This window comes from Danio rerio, chromosome 4, assembly GCF_052040795.2.
Source record: "Danio rerio strain M-AB ecotype USA chromosome 4, GRCz13ab, whole genome shotgun sequence".
Taxonomy (NCBI): Eukaryota; Metazoa; Chordata; class Actinopteri; order Cypriniformes; family Danionidae; genus Danio; species Danio rerio.
In genome coordinates, this window is record NC_141024.2 from 75,437,497 (window position 1) to 75,461,325 (window position 23,829).

A 23,829-nucleotide genomic window follows, 5' to 3' on the forward strand; every position below is an offset into this window, starting at 1 on the left:
CATATCTGTTATTCGCAGTGCAGAATATTTTCAATACTTTTATAGAAGCATTTGCTACTGTGTGCAAAACCAGTAGGTATTATGGTATTCTGATTGACTGATGTATTTGACGTGTTTCTGGCTGACTGAATCTTCATGTCTGAACAATATCAGTGATTATGTATCCGAGGGAACGACAGCACTTTGCCTGTTCCTGCTGAACTAAAGACTCCCGAATTGCTGTATTTCATGACTGTTTACCAGCTTCCTCCAGAAAGGGCGTTGGCGATAGAACATAGCGTTCAGCTCCGTCATGGAGGACACACACACATCTGCAGAGCGGGATTTGTTTCGAGGATGCAGGTACTTTCATGATTACTCAATTCAAGTGTATCTGTATATAAGCTTTTCATAAGTGATTTTGTAATGCAGCTTTTTAAAGGGCGTGGTTGTTACATACATAATAAAAGTATAGTACTTTCATCAAGCTTATACATTCATTCATTTTCTTCTCGGCTCATTCCCTTTATTAATCCAGGGTCGCCACAGTGGAATGAACCTCCAACTTATCCAGCATATGTTTTTACGCAGCGGATGCCCTTCCAGCTGCAACCCATCTCTGGGAAACATCCATACACTACGGACAATTTAGCCTACCCAATTTACCTGTACCGCATGTCTTTGGACTCTGGGATAAACCGGAGCACTCGGAGGAAACCCACACAAACACAGGGAGAACATGCAAACTCCACACAGAAATGGCAACTGACCCAGCCGAGGCTCAAACCAGTGACCTTCTTGCTGTGAGGCGACAGCGCTACCTACTGCACCACTGCACCGCCCTCCAGCATATACATATTTAATCTAAAGTTTTATTTTGGCTAGAATAAAAGACGTTATTATTTTTATTTATTTATTTAGCTTCACATGAGGGTTTGACTACATTCAACTGTTAAAAAAGTAATATTTATGGAAAAAAAACGTAAAGCACCTTTATGTTTTCAACAAAAAATACCTGTTTAAAATCTGATTAATTGATCAATAAAGATCCAATCTGTTGTGTTTTAGAGCTGGTCTGCAAGAAAGATCAGAAGAGTCCAGCTGTGTGTCTGTGAAGAGCGACGCGTCTCTGGATCGACCCATACAGTTTAAGGATGGAGATGCGCAGCCTGATCTCCAGTGTGTATACTGCATTCATTTTGAGACATAGAGCATGTGATTATCACTGCTGTGGAAGTAGCACTGGAAGATGTACCATTACAAGCAAAATTATTTGAAATCTTTTTAAAAAGAAGTTACGTGAAATTTGCCATTTGTGGGTTTTAACAATGTTTAAAGTGGTTTTCAGTCACGTCTTCATATTTACATGTTGTTTGAGAGTCCCTCTGCAAGCCTTTCATTTGCTGTGAAAGCTTTTCTCTTAGATTTTAGATAAATTTGTCATACTGGTGACGATATATATTACAAAGGCACATTTTGAACTATAAAATCGATTATTCAATAATTTTTTCATTCATTTGAATCCTAATTGGCATATGTGTGTTATGTCTGATATGACCCTTTGAGAGTCCAAGGAACAAAGCAAACCTGCCATATAAAGGGGAGGCCAAGATAACCAAGTTAAATTGACAATGCAACTGTGATGCCTCGTGCAAACTAACACATATGAACCAAGGGTCATTATGTTTATAATTTTTAAGGCAGTGGCTCACAATCCCAGTCCTTATCCCCCACTGATCTGTGTAACCCCACCAGTCCTACACCGCCCAACCTGCTCAGAGCTGGGATCGAACTGGCGACCTTCCACATGGGAGTCGGTTGCTCTAACGAGGAGGCTAAAGACCATGGCCTCTAGCGTCTGTTGCTAGAGTACCTTTAGAGGTCAGAGGCGTGAGGTTTACCTGCACAGCACACACTAGCTGGCCTCCGTTACACTCACCCCCCTAAACATCACTCCCATCCGGGTCACGGCACCAATGTAGCTACACCGCCCAACCCGCTCCGAGCTGGGATCGAACCGGCGACCTTCCGCATGGGAGTTGGTTGCTCTAACAAGGAGGCTAAAGACCATGACCTCTAGCGTCTGTCGCTAGAGTACCTGCAAAGCACACACTAGCTGGCCTCCGTTACATCTGCATATTTAGCATGTGTAACACCTTATTCAGATAACAGCTCATACACTCATTTTGTGCTTCATTCCTATGAAATTAAACAAGTTTTATATAAATGTACTTTAAAGAAAATGGTTTAAAGCGAGTAGATTTCTTGAATATGGTCGTTTACAGCTTTATTCTCTCTTCTGTTTTAGTCAAGTTCATCAGAAGGGATCAGAAGCAGAGCTCAGCTGTGTGTCTATGAGGAGTGATGCTTCTATGACTCAGCCAATCCGTTTTAACAGTGGTGAAACACTACGGGATCTCAGGTATAACATTATATACCCGGGTACACATCATATGCCTGTATTTCAGCAAACAGCTCTAATTTAGTAAGCACTCCTATTTAGGAACGTGTTGGTTTGGGACCTGTCAACCTATATAGTCATATACACTTATATTGGCCTGACATGAAAATTAACCTCCTTCCTGATGTGTTGGAAGTCTTTAAAGTAGTGGTAGAATACTGATTATCACTGCTGGATTAAATGAAGAGCAGCTCCACTAATGTGCAGCTCCAACTACAGCCTTAACGAGGCAAGTCAGAGGCAACATAGGCAAGGAACCATTCATTCATTAATTTTCTTGTCGGCTTAGTCCCTTTATTAACCCAGAGTTGCCACAACTGAATGAACCGCCAACTTATCCAGCAAGTTTTTACGCAGCAGATGCCCTTCCAGCTGCAACCCTTCTCTGGGAAACATATACACACTCATACACTACGGACAATTTAGCCCACTCAATTCACCTGTACCGCATGTGTTTGGACTGTGGGGAAAACCAGAGCACCCGGAGGAAACCCACGCGAACGCAGGGAGAACATGCAAACTCCACACAGCAACACCAACTGAGCCGAGGTTTAAACCAGCCACCCAGCGACCTCCTTGTTGTGAGGCGACAGCACTACCTACTGCGCCACTGCCTCGCCAGGCAAGGAACCAAAACTTCCCTCATTGTTGGAAGTGAAGAACAAAAAGGGAGAAACCAGGTTCAGCTGGGGTGACCAGTTCTCTGGCCAAATATAAAGTGCAGAACTGTAATCTGGACATTGGAAGCTTGAGAAGAGTGTCCGTTGTGAAGAAGGTGCGGGTCAGAGTAGGTCACTGGGATAAGGAGACAGGCTAACATGACTGTAGATGTCATTCAAATTACAGTGCCTTCTTTGGAAGTGTTCTCGGCTCTGGTTGCCCTGATTAATGCCGCCTAAGAATCCTCAAGAGATTATTAGAAGCAAAAACAGCTTCAGCTGTGGGGAGGATTTACAGAAGGGTTATTTGTGGGAGTTTTTGACCATTTTTTTAGACCAACTAATTTTCAGCTCATTAGTTAGGTCAGGCAATGATGTTAAGTGAGAAGGCCTGGCTCACGGTCTCCAAATGTGTTCACAGAGGTTGAGGTTAGGACTCTGCGCAGGCCAGACAAGTTCTTCCACACCAAACCTGCTTTATGGACCTTGTTTTTGGTCGTGCAGTCACTTTGGAACAGGAATCCCAATCCCCAAACTGTTCCCACAAAGTTGGGAGCAAGAAATTGTCAAAAATGTCTTGGAATACTAAAGCATTTCTTTCCCTGGAACTAAGGGGCCAAAGCCAACCTCTGAAAAACAGCCCTACACTATAATTTCTCTTCCAACACACTTCACAACAAACTTAGATTTGCCCATCAGACAGGGAAGAAGACAGTCTCGACAGAGTCCAGTTGCAGTGTAAATTGTAATACTGCATTACACTTGATGATTTAAGGCTTGCGTGCAGCTGCTCAGTCATGGAAACCCCTCTACTTGAAGCTTAGGAGAAGACTTCACTGAAGGTTGTGTAGCACAGTTCGTCAGTAGCGATGTTAGTGTGTTGTCTTTCAAGAATCTTCACCTTAACCTTTTGTTGGACTTACCATTGTACCAGTTAGTACAAATGATATGACACTAGGCATCCTTGGTTGTTTGGTTTAAACCACTTAGTAGTGACTAATAAAGATCTAAATAAACAACATACAACTTTATTGGTCATTTGGTTTTCACCTACCAGAATGCTTTTGAGGCACACTCATTATACAAATACCCATGAGGAATTAAGCTAGCCTAAAGCAATCTAGAACATCTCACAACTAGTTTGTTGTCTGTGTTTTTCAGAGATGATCAGACTGGAGACCTGCAGCAGAATTCAGCCCAACCAGTAGATGATGTACTACAGATGGTCAAAGAGCTGCACAAAACCACTATGAAGAGAAAATATGATAGCTTATATGAGGGAATGAAAGTTCAAGAGAATCAAACCCTCCTGAACAGGATCTACACACAGCTCTACATCATAGAAGGAGAGAGTGAAGGAGTGAATGAAGAACATGAGGTTTTACAGATGGAGAAAAGAGCCAGAACAAAACCCTCACAACACACTCCAGTCTACTGCAATGACATCTTTAAGGTCTTGACCAAACCAGAATGTGAGGAAATACCTAAAATCAAGACTGTTCTCACTAAAGGCATCGCTGGAATCGGGAAAACCGTCTCTGTGCAGAAGTTCATTGTGGACTGGGCCGAGGGAAAAGACCATCAGGATGTAGATTTCATGTTTGTGCTTCCATTTCGAGAGCTGAACTTGATCAGAGATCATCAGTACAGTCTTCACAGACTTCTGCTGGACTTTCATCCTGAACTTGAAGATCTGGAGCCCAAGATTTATGAGCAGTGTAGAGTTGTGTTCATCTTTGATGGTCTGGATGAAAGCAGAATCACACTCAACTTTTCAGATGAGGAGAAAGTTTGTGCTGTGACTGAATCTTCATCAGTGGCTGTGTTGATGCGGAGCCTCCTGAAAGGAGATCTGCTTCCCTCTGCTCTCATCTGGATCACCTCCAGACCAGCAGCAGCCCATCAGATCCCCTCCAGATACATCAAGCGTCTGACAGAGATTCAGGGATTCACTGAGCCTCAGAAGGAGGAATATTTCAGGAAGAGAATCAGCGACGAGCATCAAGCCAGCAGAATCATCTCCCACATCAGAAGAGCAAGAAGCCTCCAGATCATGTGCCACATACCCGTCTTCTGCTGGATCTCCTCCACTGTGCTTCAGAAGCTCCTGGAAGAAGATGTGAGTGCAGAAATCCCTCAAACTCTGACTGAGATGTACATCCACTTCCTGCTGATTCAGATCAACATGAGGAAGCAGAAGTATGAAGAGAGAGATCCAGAGAAACTCCTGCAGTCCAACAGAGGAGTGATCCTCAAACTTGCTGAAGTGGCTTTCAGACAGCTGATGAAGGGCAATGTGATGTTCTATGAGGAGGACCTGATTGAGAGCAGCATAGACGTCACTGACGCCTCGGTGTATTCTGGGATCTGCACTGAGATCTTCAAGGAGGAATCTGTGATTCATCAGAGGAAAGTCTACAGCTTCATCCATCTCAGCTTTCAGGAGTTTCTGGCTGCTTTCTTTGTGTTTTACTGTTGTTTAATGAAGAACATAGAGACAATGCAGCTGTTTCTGGGCGAGAAATATGAGAGGTGCAGATCTAAGAAATTCTCTTTGTATAAGCTACTAACATCAGCAGTTGATAAAGCCATTGAGAGTGAGAATGGTCATCTGGATCTTCTCCTGCGGTTTCTCCTGGGCATCTCCATGGAGTGCAATCAGAGACTCTTACAGGACCTGATGACACACAAAGTAAACGGCTCAGAAAGCATCAGAGAAACCACACAGTACATTAAAGACAAGATCAAGAGAGATAAACGTCTCTCAGCTGAAAGATCCATCAATCTGTTCCTCTGTCTGCTGGAGGTGAAAGATCAGACTCTGGCCAGAGAGATTCAGGAGTTTGTGAAATCAGACAAACACTTCGAGAAGAAACTCTCTCCTGCTCACTGCTCAGCAATTACCTACATTCTTCAGATGTCTGGGGAGGTGTTGGATGAGTTCGACCCTAAAAAGTTCAACACATCAGATGAGGGAAGACGGAGACTGATACCAGCTGTGATCAAATTCAGAAAAGCTCTGTGAGTGTTTTCAGAAAATACAGATTGATAAAGTGTGTAGTTGAAATTATCAAATTGAATCATAACCGTGTTCATATTTTTAAAAAGAAGTACATTTGTAATAGATTTGTTTAGATGTGCTGTTTTATTACAAGTTGGTATTCACCTTAAACTGTGTTGCTGTAAGTTGTAGTTGTCGCCGCTTGTCTTTTATTTTCTGCTCCTCTTTCTTCTGTATTTCTGCTTGGTAACAATTAGTATTTCCCTGATAGCTCCCGAATGTAATTCCTGCCTTACACACAAAATAATGCTACTGGTTTGTTTTGTTTTAAACACAGGCTACAGTGGTGCAATCTCACTGCCGAGTCCTGTGAGAGTTTATCTTCAGCTCTACAATCCTCAAACTGTATGCTGAGAGAGCTGGACCTGAGTATCAATGACCTGCAGGATTCAGGAGTGAAGAAGCTCTCTGATGGACTGAAGAGCTGTAAGCTGGTGATGCTGAGGTTTGAGTTCAAGTACATTCATAGACTTTTTAAAAACACATTTCTGCGATTAATCCTGCATGCAATTACTTTTTGTTCTTCTTCAGAGTTTCCATGTGTAATCTCAGTGCTGAGGCTTGTAACAGTTTGTCGTCAGTTCTACAATCCTCAAACTGTGTGCTGAGAGAGCTGGACCTGAGTAACAATGACCTGCAGGATTCAGGAGTGAAGCTTCTCTCTGATGTATTGAAGAGTCAACACTGTAAACTGGAGATACTGAGGTAAAAATGAATGCAGACACAGTGGATAGCAGTACAGTAGCATTTAGCCCTGCTGGTAATCTAGAGGATTTTAGAGTGATGTGTCTGAATGGTAATGAACTCAACTGATAAAAGACACAGTCCGCCATTCTCCAATTCGCGTACAGCTCTCTCGACAAAAATGCTTGCTAAACACGAACAGATCGGCTGTATCAGTAACCCTGACAGCATCACAGGATAAGCCATGCAACAAACCCTGTGTATCATTGAAACAAACACATACAACCTTTCACAACCACATATCAATTCTGATCCCGGCGCAGTAATGATTTTAAACCCGGAAGATGAAATTAGCTGACAAAAGCTCAAAATGATCCATTTTTATCCACAGTTAAAGCTAACAGGTGCTAACGTTGTCTTAACTGATGCTCAACACGCACAAATCTGTTTAATCTCATAAAAAAAAAGTACTCAAGAGTTTTTTGAACCTTTTAAATGGTGAGAGGAGATTTTGCTGAGGAAAGTAAAGATCTGGATTTGGCAGACATTTAGGCCTTATGTTGGTCTTCTGATTCTTTCTAGTTTGTGCCGCTCCTTCAACAATAAAGTCATTGATGATTTAGGGAAATTTTTTGTGCAGTCATGTTTTTATAGAATAATTTCGAGGGTCATAAGGTTTGATTATAAGCAGTGCCAGCACATTTATAGAGGCGACCTAGGCAGAGTAGACAGAGTGGCGTCCACAACATCCCCCGCTCTTCACTTTCATCCACCGCAACATCTAAACCCCCCCAAACCCCCAACAGGCTCGCTCTACACTTTCAATTGCGACAAATGACCCATGTGTTTTCATGTGTGGCTTGAACCCTGTGAGGGCGGCATGATCGTCATTAGTCTATAGCACCAGTTCAGCTCGCTCCGGCCCTGACAATAAGCACACATGAATTGTTCTATATGCAATTGATAATTTAGCAGCATTCCAGCTTGTGCAACTAAACTAAACTCTGCAGGAATTTGACTCTCCTACTCTAACCCTGCATTCACACAGGGCTTCAGCGTCAACACTTGACCGAGGGCGTGTCTAAAGGTTGACGCGATCATCATAGCAGTATCAGCCAATCAAATTAGTCCACAATCAGCTACTATCTGAGCTGGGGTATCTGCATAAAGCAATCTGATTGGCTGACGCTTCCGTTGGTGCTTAAGAAGTTGAGATTTTCCCAACTTCTGCAGCGAGGCGCCAACGTATCCACTATGCAGTTCAGCAACACCTGACAGCACCTATTCAAAATGAGAGTTTGACACCCCTTGTGAATGGGACGTAAAACTAGCTACCCCTGACTAATGCAAGTTATCACATGCAAGTTTTTGAGTGGACAGCAAGAAAAGATCCAGGGGATGAGAGGTCTGCTTGATGCCACAGAAGGCCTGCAGGTTCACACAGAACCCATGCTTTAGTATATTGAATATCATGTACACTCTCACACTTATACACACATACACACAGATTGCGTGTTTTTTGGACTATGGGAGGAAATCGGAGAACCCGGGGGAACTCACGTGAGCACAGGGAGAACATGTAAACTCCACACAGAAACATTGACTAGCCTAGTAAGGACTTGAACCAGTGATGTTCTTAGGCAACAATGCTAAGTACTGGGCCACTGTGCCACCTTATCAAGGAAAAGGGAGGAGGAGTAGGGGTGGAAGGGGGGATTCTTCAAAATGAAGATACTGTGGTAAGAACCTCTGGTTATTTATAGTGAGTTAGGAATCATCTGATTGGTGAATCATGTGTTGGCTAATGCGGGAACAGCCTTAAACAACCATTAGCACGTGATCCTCTCGAAATCAGTTTATAAATAAACTCCACTTAAATTAAGGCTTTTTCCCTGTGTGTTTGTAGATTGTCTGGCTGTATGGTGACAGAGGAAGGCTGTGGTTTTCTGTCTTCAGCTCTGACTTCAAACCCCTCACACCTGAGAGAGCTGGATCTGAGCTACAATCATCCAGGAGATTCAGGAGTCAAGCTGCTCTCTGAACAACTGGAGGATCCAAACTACACACTGGACAAACTCAAGTACGCTCAGCACTTTGTATAGAGTTGGCAAGCCTGGTTGTTGGCCGATTAAAAGTCACAGTGTTGTGTTTTATAGGGTGGATCATGGAGGAGAGTTCAGGATTACAGCAGGACTACGTAAATGTATGTCTACGCAATCACACACACACACACACACACCTTTAGTTCTTTTTTGTAGTGTATCAACTTCTCTCTTCTTGTGTTCAGATGTCTGTTTCCTCACACTGGATCCAAACACAGCAAACAGTCGTCTACTTCTGTCTGAGGAGAACAGAGAGGTGGCATGTGTGAGAGAGAAACAGCCGTATCCTGATCATCCAGACAGATTTGATGTCTGGTCTCAGGTGTTGTGCAGAGAGAGTGTGTGTGGACGCTGTTACTGGGAGATTGACTGGAGTGGAGATAAAGATGTGTTTATATCAGTGTCATATAAGAGCATCAGGAGGAAGGGAGGAGGATATGACTGTTTGTTTGGAGTAAATGATCACTCTTGGAGTTTGATCTGCTCTTCCTCCAGTTTCATATTCAGACACAATAACCTAGAGACTGGACTCCCAGTGGAGCCGCTCAGCAGGAGAATAGGAGTGTTTGTGGATCACAGTGCAGGAACTCTGATCTTCTACAACATCTATAGAGACACAATGAGCCTCATCCACTCAGTCCAGACCACATTCACTGAGCCGCTCTGCCCTGGGTTTACTGTTTGGTGTGGATCATCAGTGAAACTGAGCTCATGATGATAATACTGCTCAAATGTAAATAGCAATCTGCAGTAAACAACGTAGACTTACATTTCCCCGCTGAAAAAAAAACTTAAACCAGCCTAAGCTGGTTGGCTGGATTTAACTGGTTGACCAGGCTGGTTTTAGAGGGGTTTTGGCCACTTCCAGGCTGGTTTCCAGCCTGGTTTAAGCTGGACATAGCTGGTTTTGGCTGGGCTCCCAGCCTGGCTTGGCTGATCATCTCCCAGCCTGACTAGTGAAGACCAGGCTGGAAATCATGTTTTGGCCTCTTTACCAGCCCACTGTCAGTTTAGCCAATTATATTTCAGCACTCCGGGTTGCCTTTGTAGAAAAGGCACTGTATTTCATTTCAGACCTGAAGGATAGCCTAATGTATATGGCTGTAGCTGAAAACATGACCTCTGGAGAGTAGCAGTAAGCTCCAAATTGACACCTATATTCTGAGTTATAAAATCCACATGAGGTGGTTTTTAGTTACAAAATAATATAAGTATTACAAAGGTAACCATTTAGCTGAGTAGCTCATATTTGAAAGCTTGCTCGTCAGGCACACTACGGTTTGTGTCGTCAACCTGGCAACCCGCATGTGCTTCAAGCCCTCAGAGGTGCAAAAAACTGCAATATTTTGAATTGGGACTGCAGTACCGAATTCAACCACTAGGAATGTCAATCCTACACACCACACCTTTATCGTACGTTCACACCGAAAGCGGCGAGAGCGTCCAAGGTCGCTCTGGCCGCCCTGGCGACAACGCTGTCTGCCTTCAGCTCCGGCGGCGAGAGCGTCAAAACTCGCTACATTGATCTCGTACTTAAAGGAGCCGTTGCAGCATATAAGTTACATTCCTGCATAAGACATGTTTTTAGCATGAAAATGTTGCGCACCTCTTATCAAATTCATACAACAATGGAAGATCAAGTTGCGTGTGGTGTGGCTTTGCTCTATTTATCCAATATGTGTCCATATGTCTGAAATATCCTGAAGCAGCAGTACTGTTTTGTACTGTCACGTTGCGTAAGATTCCCGCTTTTTAAGATAAATTTATATAACATTAATGAACATCAGTAACTCGCCAGTAACTTATTTAATGTTCCTGTAGGAAAAAAATTGTAAATAATTGGAAATCCGGCGACCGCAATAATCAAACCCTTGGGAACAACTGTGGTCGGAACCAAAGTTCACAGGTCTGTGTTCTCTGAACTGCTATCAATCGATGGACGTCTTCATTCTGATTGCTTGCCGCCGAACCGCGTCATAGCTCATTACCATAAAGTTGACTTCATTTCAACTCTCCTCGACGCTCACGCCGGCGAAGACGCGCCGCGCTGCTCCTCGCCGCTCCTCGCCGCTCCTCGCCGCCGGCTCTCATTGAAAATGAATGACTTCCGGCTACTTTGACGCTCTCGCCGCTTTTGGTGTGAACGTACGGTTAGGAACTGAGTTTGACTCCTGTGTTCAATCGAATCAGAAGAGGATTTTTAAAAAGGTTTATTTTTCTGATTAACTCAAATTTTGTAAACAAAAATTGTGAGAAGGCAGTGTTGGGTACTCTTGCTAGCAGTACAGACTTATGTGCCCAATTTGCACACTTCTACTACGCCCCAAAAGTATCTAGATTTTGTGAAGGAAAAGTACATACTTTTGAGTTTATAACAGAAAAGTATGCGAGCTTTGGGACTAACTACTCCCTCATTACCAGATCGTTATGTTTATTTACATCTTCTATCAATCATATTGACACTTCATCCATATTTCTGTCATATTTAATTATCCTGTTTATTGGGGATTCAGCTGTGTGTTAATCAGTCTTTCATGCAGAAAACACTTTACACTTTTTACCCAAGATTGTAGTTCTAATTAAATTCAAGTCTAACGTGTCGCGCATTAGCGGTTAGAGTATGAACGCTTCTACGCTTTCAATTTCTAACAGAAATTGACCATCCAGGAACCGTTAGCATACTCTTTTTAACATACTATGGTTTGGGACAGACTGACTCTTCCAATATATTTATGACGAATAGTATGCAAATTGGGACGCAGCAATAGTAGCTTATTAGCTGAATGTCGTGCATGCTTCTGCAGCCGCGTGTTTTGAAAGATAATATACAGGGCGGCCTCACAGCAAGAAGGTCGCTGGTTTGAGTCCCGGCTGGGCGTTTCTGTGCGGAGTTTGCATGATCACGTGTGTTGGCGTGGATTTACCCTTACAAGTCCAAACACTTGATGAAATAAATTGTCTGATGTGTTTGAAGGTATGTGTGAATATGAGTGTATGGGTGTTTCCCAGTACTGGGTTGCAGCTGGAAGGGCATTCGCTGCGTAAAACATATGCAATAGTTGGTGGTTCATTCCAATGTGGAAAATAAGGCATTAAGCCGAAGGGAAATTAAAGGAGTATTATAAAGAATGTGGGGATTCTGGGATTATCATGGAGGAGGTAATTCTGCCATTTCCTCAAACCCACTTCTCTGGCTGGTAAATTGAGAACAGATGAAGTAGTGCAGCAAGATGGAAACGTAAGCATAATTTATTACCACAATTTTACTTTATTTGGAACAACTGTGGAAGTCTTCATAAGATGACATTTTCAGTAATGGAGTGATATTAATTATCATTTATTCTGGTTATATTTTGAATATCACCTTTCCATATCTAGTAAGAATTAAACTGTTCACATGTCTTCAGATATGTGTATCATAGCTTGTTGAGTTCTTGTTGGTCTTTAATTCTAGACTTAATCGCAAACCTCTGCTCTGGTTCTTGTTGGAAGAACATTTTGGATTATTTTAAGTGGTCAGATGTGAATTCACTCCCTCCGAAATGAATATTATCAATTAAAGGTCAAGAAATATTGTTTTATAAAATAACCACACTTCTTTTTAACCTGATGATATATAAAACTGACAGTGATGCTTCTTAATATTTTTGCTCATTTATTTTGGGAATTTCATGTTCTGTTTTTATGTTGTGTAATTTATAATAGCAGTGTCATTAATTTAATAGGAGGGGTTTACTCTAAAGATGAGAATTTAGTGAAATCTAATTCAATTTATTCCAAAAGTTTTGGAAAAGTGATGGAAATCAGATATCTGTATAGTTCACTATAGGTTACTTACTTCTATTCTGTCTTTGGCCAATCACATACTCTGACATTACTAGTGCGGTGTCAGCATTATCCAAATCAATTTTACATGGATATATATAAACTAAATGGACTGCTCCGTGTTTTACAAGATGCTGTAATGAATTCAAACATGCATTGTTTTTCTTTTACCACTCATGTATAGACATTGCATTAACATTAGGTTATGAAAATTTACTTGAAAGTCTTGGAAATTTAGTAGTAAATATTTGTATGAACCCTGAGGTTTGTAAAAAAAAAAAAAACTTGCAATTTATTAGAAAGTTATGAAAATATTCAGAATAAGGAAAGAGAAGCCACCGGATATGATATGCGCAATAAATGGAAGTGAATGTTCTCCAGCATTCTTCAGAATATCTTCCTTTGTGCTCAACAGAAGAAACTCAAACAGGTTTGAAACAAGTGGAGGATGAGGAAATGATGACAGAAAATGTCTCAAGGGAAAAATAAAGTGGATAAACACTGCTATAAACATCTTCAAGTAAACATTCTGCTGATGTATGATGTACTTATATAATTTTTATACAATATATTCTCTCGCTGAAGGCTTGTATACAGGTCTTGTCTACAAAATTCACCTTTTTAGCACTAATTGAGCTTTGAAGGACTCTGACACAATATATTTACAGCCAATGTGAAATATAAAACAATCAACTCAGGTTATTTTTCAGGTTTGTGGCTGCCCATAAATATGTTGCTCTATTATTACTCAATATCATCCACATTTTGCACAATCTATAATAATTGACTAATCAAAAATGCACTTGAATCTGAAACAGCAAGATTCCCCTGATTTTCTTTCTACTAGCAACAACTCTCATAACCATTTGCGAAGTTATAGTCATGTACAAAACAATAGAGTAAACTCTAATATTTGGTTCATAAATTAACTTAATAAAACTTTGCAAATAATTAGATTTTTATATTTTAAGTTTATATTATTTAATCTAGTGAAATATTATTTAATGAGATAGATTCAACATTCATCAAGACTAAATTGTCATAACATTAGACGCCACTTCCAGTTCAACACAGAATTCAACATCTTTGCATTTCTGCATGTTTATCGTCTTTTTTTATATTTATTTTCGTGTTGTCACTTTATGTGCACTGGAAGCTTCTGTAGCCAAAACCAATTCCTCGTGTGTGGAAGCAATAAACCCGATTCTGAAGTTGCAGCGGGACTTTTATTTTGCTTTCTGATGTGACGTCATATGGCCGGGCCGCGCACCTCGACTGAAGGTTTGTTTTCTTGCTCTTATTTAGATGTTTTAAGTTTAAATAAACGCATTCTTTGTGTTATTATAGTTAGCATGCGATGTGCAGCGGATGATTAATAATTTAATGTAACCCCGCTGTGCTTTATCCAGCGTTAATGATGGCTATTTAACCCCAGTGTTAGCCCTAAAACAACATTTAACTTAAGTTAATGTTAACTTGCGTCGTTAACGATTAACAGAGCTCTGGAGTTTCCTCAGAATCAGTTTTAAAGTGAACAGAAATGTGTTATTGATGTGAACTTTTAAAGATTATTCATGTAATATTCTCAATTTTCTGACAAACTGTTTAATGATAGATAAAGTCACGTGTGACATGAAGTCTGACAGAGATTAAAGCGGTAAAGTCAGGCTGAAGAGAAGGAGATTAAACACAAAACACATTCCCAGTAGCAGTAACACGCTTGATATTTCTTAAAAAGCAAAACCTATCTGCATATGCTTATAATTAGACTACCACAGCGGGTTAACAGCTGTCATTGAGGTAAAGTTGGTTTTATATTCGCACATTTGTTTTCTCAAGCATGACTTCTGAACAACATCAACACTATCTAATTGACTGTAAACATGGTTGTACTTTGATAGTCATTGGCTGCTAATATGATTTCCTAATTTAGAATTAGCAAAGAATACTTTTCTGACATTATATTATTAAACAGAATGTCTGAATATCCCAATATAAAACCAATTTTACCTCTTTATATAGCTGTCTGACTGAATTTTAGTGCTAATTTGCAAAGAAAAATCTTGTTTTTGTTGATAATATACTAATAAATTAACCTGAAAATGGATGAATCAGGGCTTGATGATTAATCTTCTTTAAAATCGTAATTGTTCACAATCTGACAATATGATGTGTATGTACATAGCTTTATTAAAATGGTATCATAATTATGCTGTAGATTACAGTGTAAATGTACATTATATATATGAGCAATTCTGTGCAAATGTCAACCTTGCCATTTAAAAAAAAAACGTTTTTTCACCAAAATATGCAAACAGTTTTCGTGTTTTCTCTTTTTTTTTTTTTTGTATTTTACAGTATTTTAGAAATTCTCAACAATGCATCTGTCAATGTTTTCAAACTATTGTATTTTATTTACCAAAGTCACACAAGTGGCAATTTCACATCTGTGTGAAACTCGTGTGACTTTGGTAAATCAATTATAATAGTTTGAAAACATTGACAGATGCATTTTTGAGTATTTCTAAAGTACTGTAATATACTTGTTTATCCACCCAACCCCCTCCCCCCACAAAAAAAAAAACAAAAACAGAACGGTTCATGTATTTTGGTGAAAAACGAATTTTTTTTTCATGGCAAGTTTGACATTTGCATAGAATTGCTCTTATAAAAAAAAAAAAAATATATATATATATATATATATACACACACACACACACACACACACACACACATATATATATATATATATATATATATATATATACACACACACACACACAAACATATATATACACACACACACACACACACACACACAAACATATATATACACACACACACACACACATATATATATATATATATAAATATATATATATATATATATATATATATACACACACAATTTATTATAAATGTATCTACTGTATATTAAATACTGTAAATTAAAGTGTATTATACTGCATATTATTAACATTTCTTTGTAAATAAGTGCTCCAGCATACTGTAGTATTAACTATAGTAAACTAAAAACCATTAATAAATACTAGTGTACTTAAGTTTTACTACAATAAATGTGTGTAATGTAATTTAGCCCATAGTTTCGGAAAACTACAATATTGGGTCACTTGTTTATATTCCTATAGTTCTTGTGTTAGCATAGCAATTAGCAACTGTAGATTTGCCACTACAGATTAAAGTTCTTTACTATAGTTTGGCTAAAAACCACTAATATTTACTGTAAATTACTATATATCTTTTACAAAATGTGGATGGGTTGTGAGGTTTTGCGATACATTGTGTTATTATAATCACTACTACATCTTGGAATATTTCTTATTTTATAAATTGGATATCATTTTAGGAAAATTTTTAAAAATGCACCAGCATATGGAAACCTCCAGCAGAACACGGTGGGATGCATCTGCGTTTGCAATAATCAGTCCAGCATCAGCAGTGTTACAACACGTTTTGTGCATTCATCATCAGGGTTCATATTGGTGCTGGAAATCCTTATATTTGAATGTGTTTTCCATGTTTGAAATGTGCTTAGATTTTAGATTAAGTGCTTGAAAATGCAGTTGTGTTGCTTTCATTATTTTTTCTTGTAAACAGGAAATTAAACTAAACTATTGGATTAAAATGAATCTGCTTTTGAGTGATATTAAAAGCACCATTTGCTTAAGCAGTGATTTCAGTGCATGGAGATAACCATTTCATGAGTGATCAATGCGTAAAATTAAACTACTTAGACTAACGTTAAGGATGTGAGATAAAAACTGCTGTCTAGTGGTCATGAATTTAAAACTTAAATCTTCAATTAATATAGTTTTACAAAACAATATAACGTGATGCTCAGATATTTACATATATTCTAACACCCATTTTCAGAAGGAAAGAAATTTAGTGGGAAATGGACATTTTAAAATATCAGTACCAGTTGATCCTGATCTCGATAATGCGGAAAACCCCTATTACAATCAACAAATGTGGTAACTGGCAAACATTTAGGGGGAAATTTGAGTTTTTTTCTTAATTGGTTTCCATTGAATCTGCTCTCTGTAATCTTCACCTGCTGGTCAAACATCAAGATGAACCAACATGAAGATTTTACAAACTGACTGCAGATGTTGCTGTAATTATAAATCATACATTTCTAAACATGATTGTTTTGTATAAAGTGTGTTACTTGTGTGAATTTGTTGAGCTATTTTTTATGTTGTTTTTTTCCCCTTAACAGGTGATTTAAGGAAAATTAATGACGCACTCCCTCAGCAGTGTGCTGATCCTGAATCTGTAGCTCACAGAAAAAAACCCTGAGTGAGGATAAAGATGGCGGATATTAAACAGGAGAGTGACGACATCAGGATTGCAGAAGTGTTCACACTGAAACAAGAAGATCCCGAGGAGCAAACAGGTTGGTTTTCATTCTCAAAGCTCAACTCACTGATTTTCTTTAGCTCCACACAAATATAGTATGCTTTTGAAGGTCATGTGAGTGCCCCATTAAAGTGCTTTGATTGGACATGGAGACTTAAGGACAAACACTAATGATGCCTTCAGGTTGAGTCCACAATGTTTTCTAGAACGACCTGCCACAAGATGAACTGAGAGAAAACCTCTGATCAGACTTTGTGTGAACAGCTTGTATCGGCATAATAAGTATGTTTATATGAGTACTTCCGTAAGTGAACGATACCAAACATATGATTAATAATAGGAATTTTCAGACCACATTACTGCAACTGCCCAATCATGTAGACTCGCTCTATATAACATCAGGAACATCAGACCCTGCCTATCTGAGCATACTGCTCAACCACTTGTCCAAGCTTCCCTTCTGCAGCTGAATTCAACAGCGAGTCTGGTCTTCATTGCACTGCGTTCTCTGGAGTCCTCTCAGGGCAGACTACTGCATTCTGATTGGTAGCTGCTAAACCACGTATAGCTTATTCCAATAATGTTGACATGACTTCCACTCTCCTCAACCTCCACACCGTCCAAGGTGTGCCTCTTCCCTCACAAACATTACCTGTCGACCTGAGACTTAAACATCTAAGCATTATGCATATGCTTAATGCTTAGATGCATACAATATATACTATGCATGAAGACTTTACAGATATACTCTGCACAATACAAATAAAACCAATTTAATACGAATTTCAGCAAATAAACACTCTTAATGTGTCTATGCCTCTATAAAGATTTTCCTGGTGATGTTTATATTCACCGTTTCATTTAGGGAAACTCCTGAACTTTAATAATAAATCTATATGAAAGGCTGCGCTTCCCACCTCCAGTCGCAATGAATTCTGGGACTTCTTATGCTGCGTTCACACCAGACAGGAAACGTGCGTCAAGCACGAGTGATTTACATGTTAAGTCAATGCAAACGCGCGAATAGACATCCTGCGGCGCGATACATGCGAATGACGAGAATTGCGCGAATGGCGCGCTGCACATGGCGCGGCGCAAATTGAGCGTTTTGCACGTTTGACGCACGAATCACTCAAGTTCGAAAATCTGAACTTCAGCGGACATTCCAGCAGGTTTGAACAGCCCACTTAAATAACTACCACAATAAATAATGTTGTGGCCTACAATAATAGTAATATAAAAACTGTATTTCCCTATTTTTGTGTGCAAGGTAGCGACAGTAACTTATTAAGCACATAACACCAACATGGATCTTCAAGATGAAACGCAACTCTAATACTACTATACGGCACTGTGAACTAATTTACATACAGTGCTGAGGAGTTCATGAAAAATGACTTAAAAGTTAACCGCGTTAACCAATCAGGAGCTTGCTCTTGTGGGGGCGTGATTGTGACGTATCGCCTGTTGTCGGTGTCTCAGGGGAAATCCCCCAGCAGACACCGTCAAGAAGTTCATCAAACTGGGCTGGGCTCAGTCAGAAGCACCGCTGAAAGTCTCCGTCATACAGGTTCAGTTTCTGGAGGAGTCTATGAGCTCACAGAGCTGGATGCACCTCTGAAAGGATGTAGTGGACTCAGACACGGCTCTAAATGTATCGACGGTGTTTATCATCTTTCATAAAGCACATAAACACTGTTATTTTCTTCATAAAATCCATGTTAGCCTTTTAGCTATGAAGCTAGAGTCACGGGGGAGACAGAAGTCCTGCCCATCACGCGAATTCGCGTCTGTTCTGAAGTGAATGTGACACGCGAATGAAGCGAGAAACCTCAAATGTTCACGCGGCTATTTACGCGTGAATAGCGCAATTTGTCCACGCGTTCCGCGTCTGGTGTGAACACAGCATTAGAGTGCTCAAATCTGCATCTGTGTGTCCTCGATATCAAGAACACATCCAGGAACCTCTGTTCTTGAGGTCTTGAGTTTTGGAACTGAACTTTGGCAGCTGATGACGTTACTCGACAACGCAAGATCGCTGAAGAGCGCATATTGAGAAACAGCCATGATCCTCAGCTTCAACCCTGATCAAACACACCTGAACTAATTAATTAGGACCTAAACAGCACTCGATAATTACAGGCAGGTGTGTTAGACATAGGCTGCCACTGAAATCTGCAGGAAGGTAGATCTCCCCCCGTAAACAATGTATTCGGTGTCATTCTGATATTAAGGATATGAAATCATTTTGTCTATACAGTACAGGTCATTATATTGCATGGCCCTGGTTTGTTGGCTTCAATCTGAGGTAAACCTTGCATTTGTCTTTTCCTCTTAGACCTGTTGTCTCTAAGAGAAGAATTTCAAAGAGTGGATAATGTTAAAGAGGAAGAAGCTCTGGTTGAGGAACATCAGGATATAACACCTGCAGAAAAAAGAGTTACTTGCTCAGAGACTGAAAACACCACACAAAAAGCGTCTGAAAAGACAGGATCAAGATCTTCTTTCACTTGTGAACAGTGCGGAAGAGATTTCGCCAAACAAGGCACGCTTAACAACCACATGAGGATTCACACTGGAGAGAAGTCTTTCACCTGCCAGCAGTGTGGAAAAGGTTTCACTCAAAAAAGAACCCTCAGAAACCACATCAGATTTCACATCGAGGCAGAGTCTTTGTCCTGCCAACAGTGTGGAGAATCCTTCACTCAGAAACAAGACCTCACAGACCACATGAGAGTCCACACCGGAGAGAAGTCTTTCGTTTGTGAACAGTGCGGGAAAGTGTTTCTCCGGAAAGACGGCCTTGAAAAACATTTGAAGAATCACCATAAAGAGAAGCCTCACGTGTGCCCCTGTGGAAAGAGCTTTACAGACAAAACCAAACTCGAGGAACACACGAAGATTCACACCGGAGAGAAACCTCACACTTGTGACAAGTGTGACGAATGTTTCAGTGGGAAATACGATCTTATAAGGCACATGAGATTTCATAGTGCAGAAACTCCTTACATATGTCAACAATGTGGAAAGAGTTTTGCGTTAAAACGAGTTTTAATGACGCATGTGAAAATTCACTCTCGAGATAGACCTTTTCTTTGCAAGCAGTGTGGAAAGTGTTTTTATCGGAAAGACAACTTTAACAGGCATGTGAGGGTTCACACTGGAGAGAAGCCTTACGCGTGCTCTGAATGCGGAAAGAGCTTTTCAGAAAGATTTCAATTCAACGAACACTCAAGGACTCATAGTGGAGTGAAACGCTTCAGCTGTGAGCAGTGTGGGAGAGGTTTCAATCGCAAAACTGAGCTGAAGAGGCACATGAGAGTTCACACGGGAGAGAAGCCTTACATGTGTCCTCAGTGTGGAAAGACGTACGCGTTCAAAACTGGATTTGATATCCACATGCTACACCACAATGCAGAGATGCCTTACATTTGCCCTCAGTGCGGAGAGAGATTTTCAGTAAAACAGAGATTTGATGTCCACATGAAAATTCACGCTGGAAACTCAGACAAGTAGTAGACCCCGCTTTTTAAGTCAACATGAAATGGTGTTCAAACGACATCCTGGCCTGCCAACCTGGACTGACTCCTAGATCTCTGAATGAACTCTTGCCCCTTCCATTTTCCTGTCTGCCGCAAAGAAATGATCACGAAATACTGACGATTACAAGTTAAACATTTAGTGTGTTTTTTTTATTTTGCTTAAAGGTATTCTTGCTAAGTTTGCTTAGGTTTTAGTTTGTCTGCATTCAAATGTGTTTGCTTTTACAGTGATTTTAACATTTGTAGCTTATGAGCTCAGCTGCATGTTTGGAAATTTAGGATGCGTTGGGTTAAATCAGGGGTCACTAATCTCATTCCTGGAGGGCCGGTGTCCCTGCAGGGTTTAGCTCCAACTTGCCTCAACACACCTGCCTGGATGTTTGAAGTATACCCAAGACCTTGATTAGCTTGTTCAGGTGTGTTTGATTAGGGTTGGAGGTCAAATCTGCAGGACACCGGCCCTCCAGGAACAAGTTTGGTGATCCCTGGTTTAAATGATGAACGAATTCTGACTCCTGTAGGTTCCAACTTCTATAAAGGTTCAGGACTTTCGCATTGGCTTTGTGCATTGCTTTTGTTTTAGGCTTTGCTGTTCGGCATTTTAACTTTGGCTTTACATCAATAGTCCCAAACTCAATTCCTGGAGGGCCACAGCTCTGCAGATTTTAGCTCCAAACACGTCCAACTCACACCTGCTCAATAGTCTCTAGTAGTCTTGAACACCTTGATTAACTGGATCAGCTGTGTTTGATTAGGGTTGGAGCAAAACGGTGTCCTACATCGTTGTCTGGATGTTTCTTCCTCACCTTGCAGCATTACATCGCTGTAGCCGTTGCCTTTACGAAATATCAAATTCATGAAGCCTTGCCTACTTCATCAAAAATTAATCCATCTTCTGCCTAGGCACTGATCACTGATCCGCTCACACTACCACACTCTAAAGGAAGCTCAGTTGTCTTGCCTCAAGCAATCTGGTCATTTCAAGAGTTCACACTTAGATACTGTTTGACAACTTGTTAGCAAGTTAGCAGGTTTGGCATGCTGTCCCGGGAGAGAACCCTGAGCTTGGAGATAGTTGAGCCCAGGGCTCCTGCCAGGTCCATAAAGCATGTGAGGGGAGTACGAGGTCAGGTGTTCTCGAGAGCTCCCCTCGGCAAAAGAGGAAAGGTGGAGAAGGGGTGGATGGGGGGTTTCTTCGGGAAACGAAGATAAGGGAGTAGATCTTAGCTAGGTTACTTATAGTGAGTTTGGATCAATCCGATTGGCTAGCCAATGAGTGTAGATGAGTGGCCAGCTGCAGTCAATCATATCACGTGCTCCCTTTGAATTTAGTTTGTGAAACTTCATTTAGTCAATCCTTCAGAACTCTGACAATCCTTGAACATCTCGTAGAGCCGAGTCTCTGGACGATTACATTCAGCACACCACCCGCGTTTTTTATGTTATTTCTCCATAACCTGGACAACAACCTCCAAGTTTCACGAATCCAGAAAACTCCTTTCACTAATAAAGGACATCCCAAATATGTCCCCCCATAACCAATCAGCTGCGACAAGTGGAGAACTCGAAACGAGAAGAAAACCCAAATGTCCCAACAGAACTCATTCATTCATTTTCTTGTCGGCTTAGTCCCTTTATTAATCCGGGGTCGCCACAGTGGAATGATCCACCAATTCATCCAGCAAGCGGATTTACACAGCGGATGCCCTTCCAGCCGCAACCCATCTCTGGAAAACATCCACACATACACTACAGACAATTTAGCCTACCCAATTCACTTGTACCACATGTCTTTGGACTGTGGGGGAAACCAGAGCACCCGGAGGAAACCCTTGTGAATGCAGGGAGAACATGCAAACTCCACACAGAAACGTCAACTGAACTGAGACTCGAACCAGCGACCTTCTTGTTGTGAGGCGACAGCACTACCTACTGCGCCACTGCTCCCCCCACCCCAACAGAACTCAAATAACAAAGTTTCCATCGTTGATAAAACTGGCGCATAATTGATTTGAGTAGTCTGTTTATGGTTTTCTAGGGTGCAATGTCAAGATCTTGACAAATGCTAGCTTTTGGGACTTTCAGTCATTTTTCATGAACTCATCAGAACTGAATGTATGTTTGTAAACTAGTTCACAGTGCTGTACAGTAGTATTAAAGTTGCGTTTCAATTTTAAGATCCATGTTGGTGTCATGTGCTTAATAAGCTACTGTCGCTACCTTGCACATAAAAATGAGGAAATACAGTTTTTACATTAATATTTTGGCCACAACATTATTGATTATGGTAGTTATTTAAGTGGGCTGTTCAAACCTGCTGGAATTTTTGCAGATTTAGTGTCTTGTACATGACACAGAGTCCAAACTATGGTGTTTTATGAACCCAAACCCTAAACCCAACCTCACAGTAACCTGTTGTGTTAATAATGTCTACTTAAAGCCCAATTTTAATTAAAACCTGACAGATTTCCTAAAACAAGTATTGAACTCAGTTTTAGCAGATGTCTTTAAGTGTTTACATTGTTTGAAAGCCAAAGTTTGACCTCGTCAAGGCAGGACAGTAAAGTCAGCTGAGCAAATGGGTTGTTGCTTTTGCAAGTAGAGTGTGAGCAGCACGCATGGAGAGCAGAAGCAGCGCACAGGTGTTTGCCTACCGCACGCAGTAGATCTGTGGCTATGTATTGATGTGTATGCGTGTATTAATATATATATATATATATATATATATATATATATATATATATATATATATATATATATATATATATATATATATATACACATTTTTTCACTAATTATATAGATCCTATAGAGCTGTTTACCTTCTCAAGCTCTATGATGAGTGTCATTCATGTCTTTTATTGTGCACTCGGCCAGAAGACAGTGACCCACATGTTATTCTGTTTGGATGTTAATGAAAATTTTTTTCTAATATGGTGTCAGACACAGAATCACTCTGCATTGGTAAAAACATGAATGATGCAGAAGATTTGACACTAGCACAAATACGTTAAGTTTTTATAGTTGGGCTAAATTTTAATAATCAAAATGAACTTCGTTTATAATTTTAGTGATTCAAGTCAAATTATTATGATTTACAGACTACCAATGCTTTTCTTTAAAAACAGCCATT

At 40.3% G+C, this 23,829-nt stretch overlaps 3 protein-coding genes and 1 long non-coding RNA gene across 8 annotated transcripts in view; 3 read left to right on the plus strand and 1 right to left on the minus strand.

Annotated features, from left to right (window-relative positions):
- LOC148682563 (uncharacterized) overlaps positions 1-23,829 on the minus strand; it is a 172,694-nt gene that overhangs the window by 122,973 nt on the left and 25,892 nt on the right. The window lies entirely within an intron of this gene.
- LOC148682567 (protein NLRC3-like) lies at positions 218-6,124 on the plus strand. The gene is made up of 4 exons (XM_088650887.1): positions 218-342; positions 1,048-1,158; positions 2,288-2,401; positions 4,261-6,124. The coding sequence occupies exons 1-4, from the start codon at positions 293-295 to the stop codon at positions 6,122-6,124; spliced, it is 2,139 nt and encodes a 712-aa protein (XP_088507013.1). The 5' UTR covers positions 218-292.
- LOC103911019 (stonustoxin subunit alpha) lies at positions 4,670-10,172 on the plus strand. Its single transcript, XM_088650861.1, has 5 exons — positions 4,670-6,120; positions 6,438-6,865; positions 8,751-8,924; positions 9,001-9,047; positions 9,132-10,172. The coding sequence occupies exons 2-5, from the start codon at positions 6,699-6,701 to the stop codon at positions 9,659-9,661; spliced, it is 918 nt and encodes a 305-aa protein (XP_088506987.1). The 5' UTR covers positions 4,670-6,120; positions 6,438-6,698; the 3' UTR covers positions 9,662-10,172.
- On the plus strand, positions 13,991-22,873 carry zgc:113119. Of its 4 annotated transcripts, none has more exons than XM_088649800.1 (5): positions 14,023-14,052; positions 17,015-17,191; positions 19,493-20,997; positions 21,148-21,682; positions 22,048-22,873. In XM_088649800.1, exons 2-3 carry the CDS (start codon positions 17,107-17,109, stop codon positions 20,668-20,670), a joined length of 1,263 nt encoding a protein of 420 aa, XP_088505926.1. In that variant the 5' UTR covers positions 14,023-14,052; positions 17,015-17,106; the 3' UTR covers positions 20,671-20,997; positions 21,148-21,682; positions 22,048-22,873.

What these genes read in the sequence shown, in the direction of transcription:
- zgc:113119 (XM_088649800.1), top strand. Translation starts at nt 17,107, where the DNA reads ATGGCGGATATTAAACAGGAGAGTGACGACATCAGGATTGCAGAAGTG. An exon ending in AGATCCCGAGGAGCAAACAG is followed by an intron (nt 17,192 to 19,492) that starts GTTGGTTTTCAT and finishes TTTTCCTCTTAG; the next exon opens with ACCTGTTGTCTCTAAGAGAA.
- LOC103911019 (XM_088650861.1), top strand. Translation starts at nt 6,699, where the DNA reads ATGTGTAATCTCAGTGCTGAGGCTTGTAACAGTTTGTCGTCAGTTCTA. An exon ending in TGTAAACTGGAGATACTGAG is followed by an intron (nt 6,866 to 8,750) that starts GTAAAAATGAAT and finishes GTGTGTTTGTAG; the next exon opens with ATTGTCTGGCTGTATGGTGA. An exon ending in TACACACTGGACAAACTCAA is followed by an intron (nt 8,925 to 9,000) that starts GTACGCTCAGCA and finishes TGTGTTTTATAG; the next exon opens with GGTGGATCATGGAGGAGAGT.
- LOC148682567 (XM_088650887.1), top strand. Translation starts at nt 293, where the DNA reads ATGGAGGACACACACACATCTGCAGAGCGGGATTTGTTTCGAGGATGC. An exon ending in GATTTGTTTCGAGGATGCAG is followed by an intron (nt 343 to 1,047) that starts GTACTTTCATGA and finishes GTTGTGTTTTAG; the next exon opens with AGCTGGTCTGCAAGAAAGAT. An exon ending in GATGCGCAGCCTGATCTCCA is followed by an intron (nt 1,159 to 2,287) that starts GTGTGTATACTG and finishes CTTCTGTTTTAG; the next exon opens with TCAAGTTCATCAGAAGGGAT.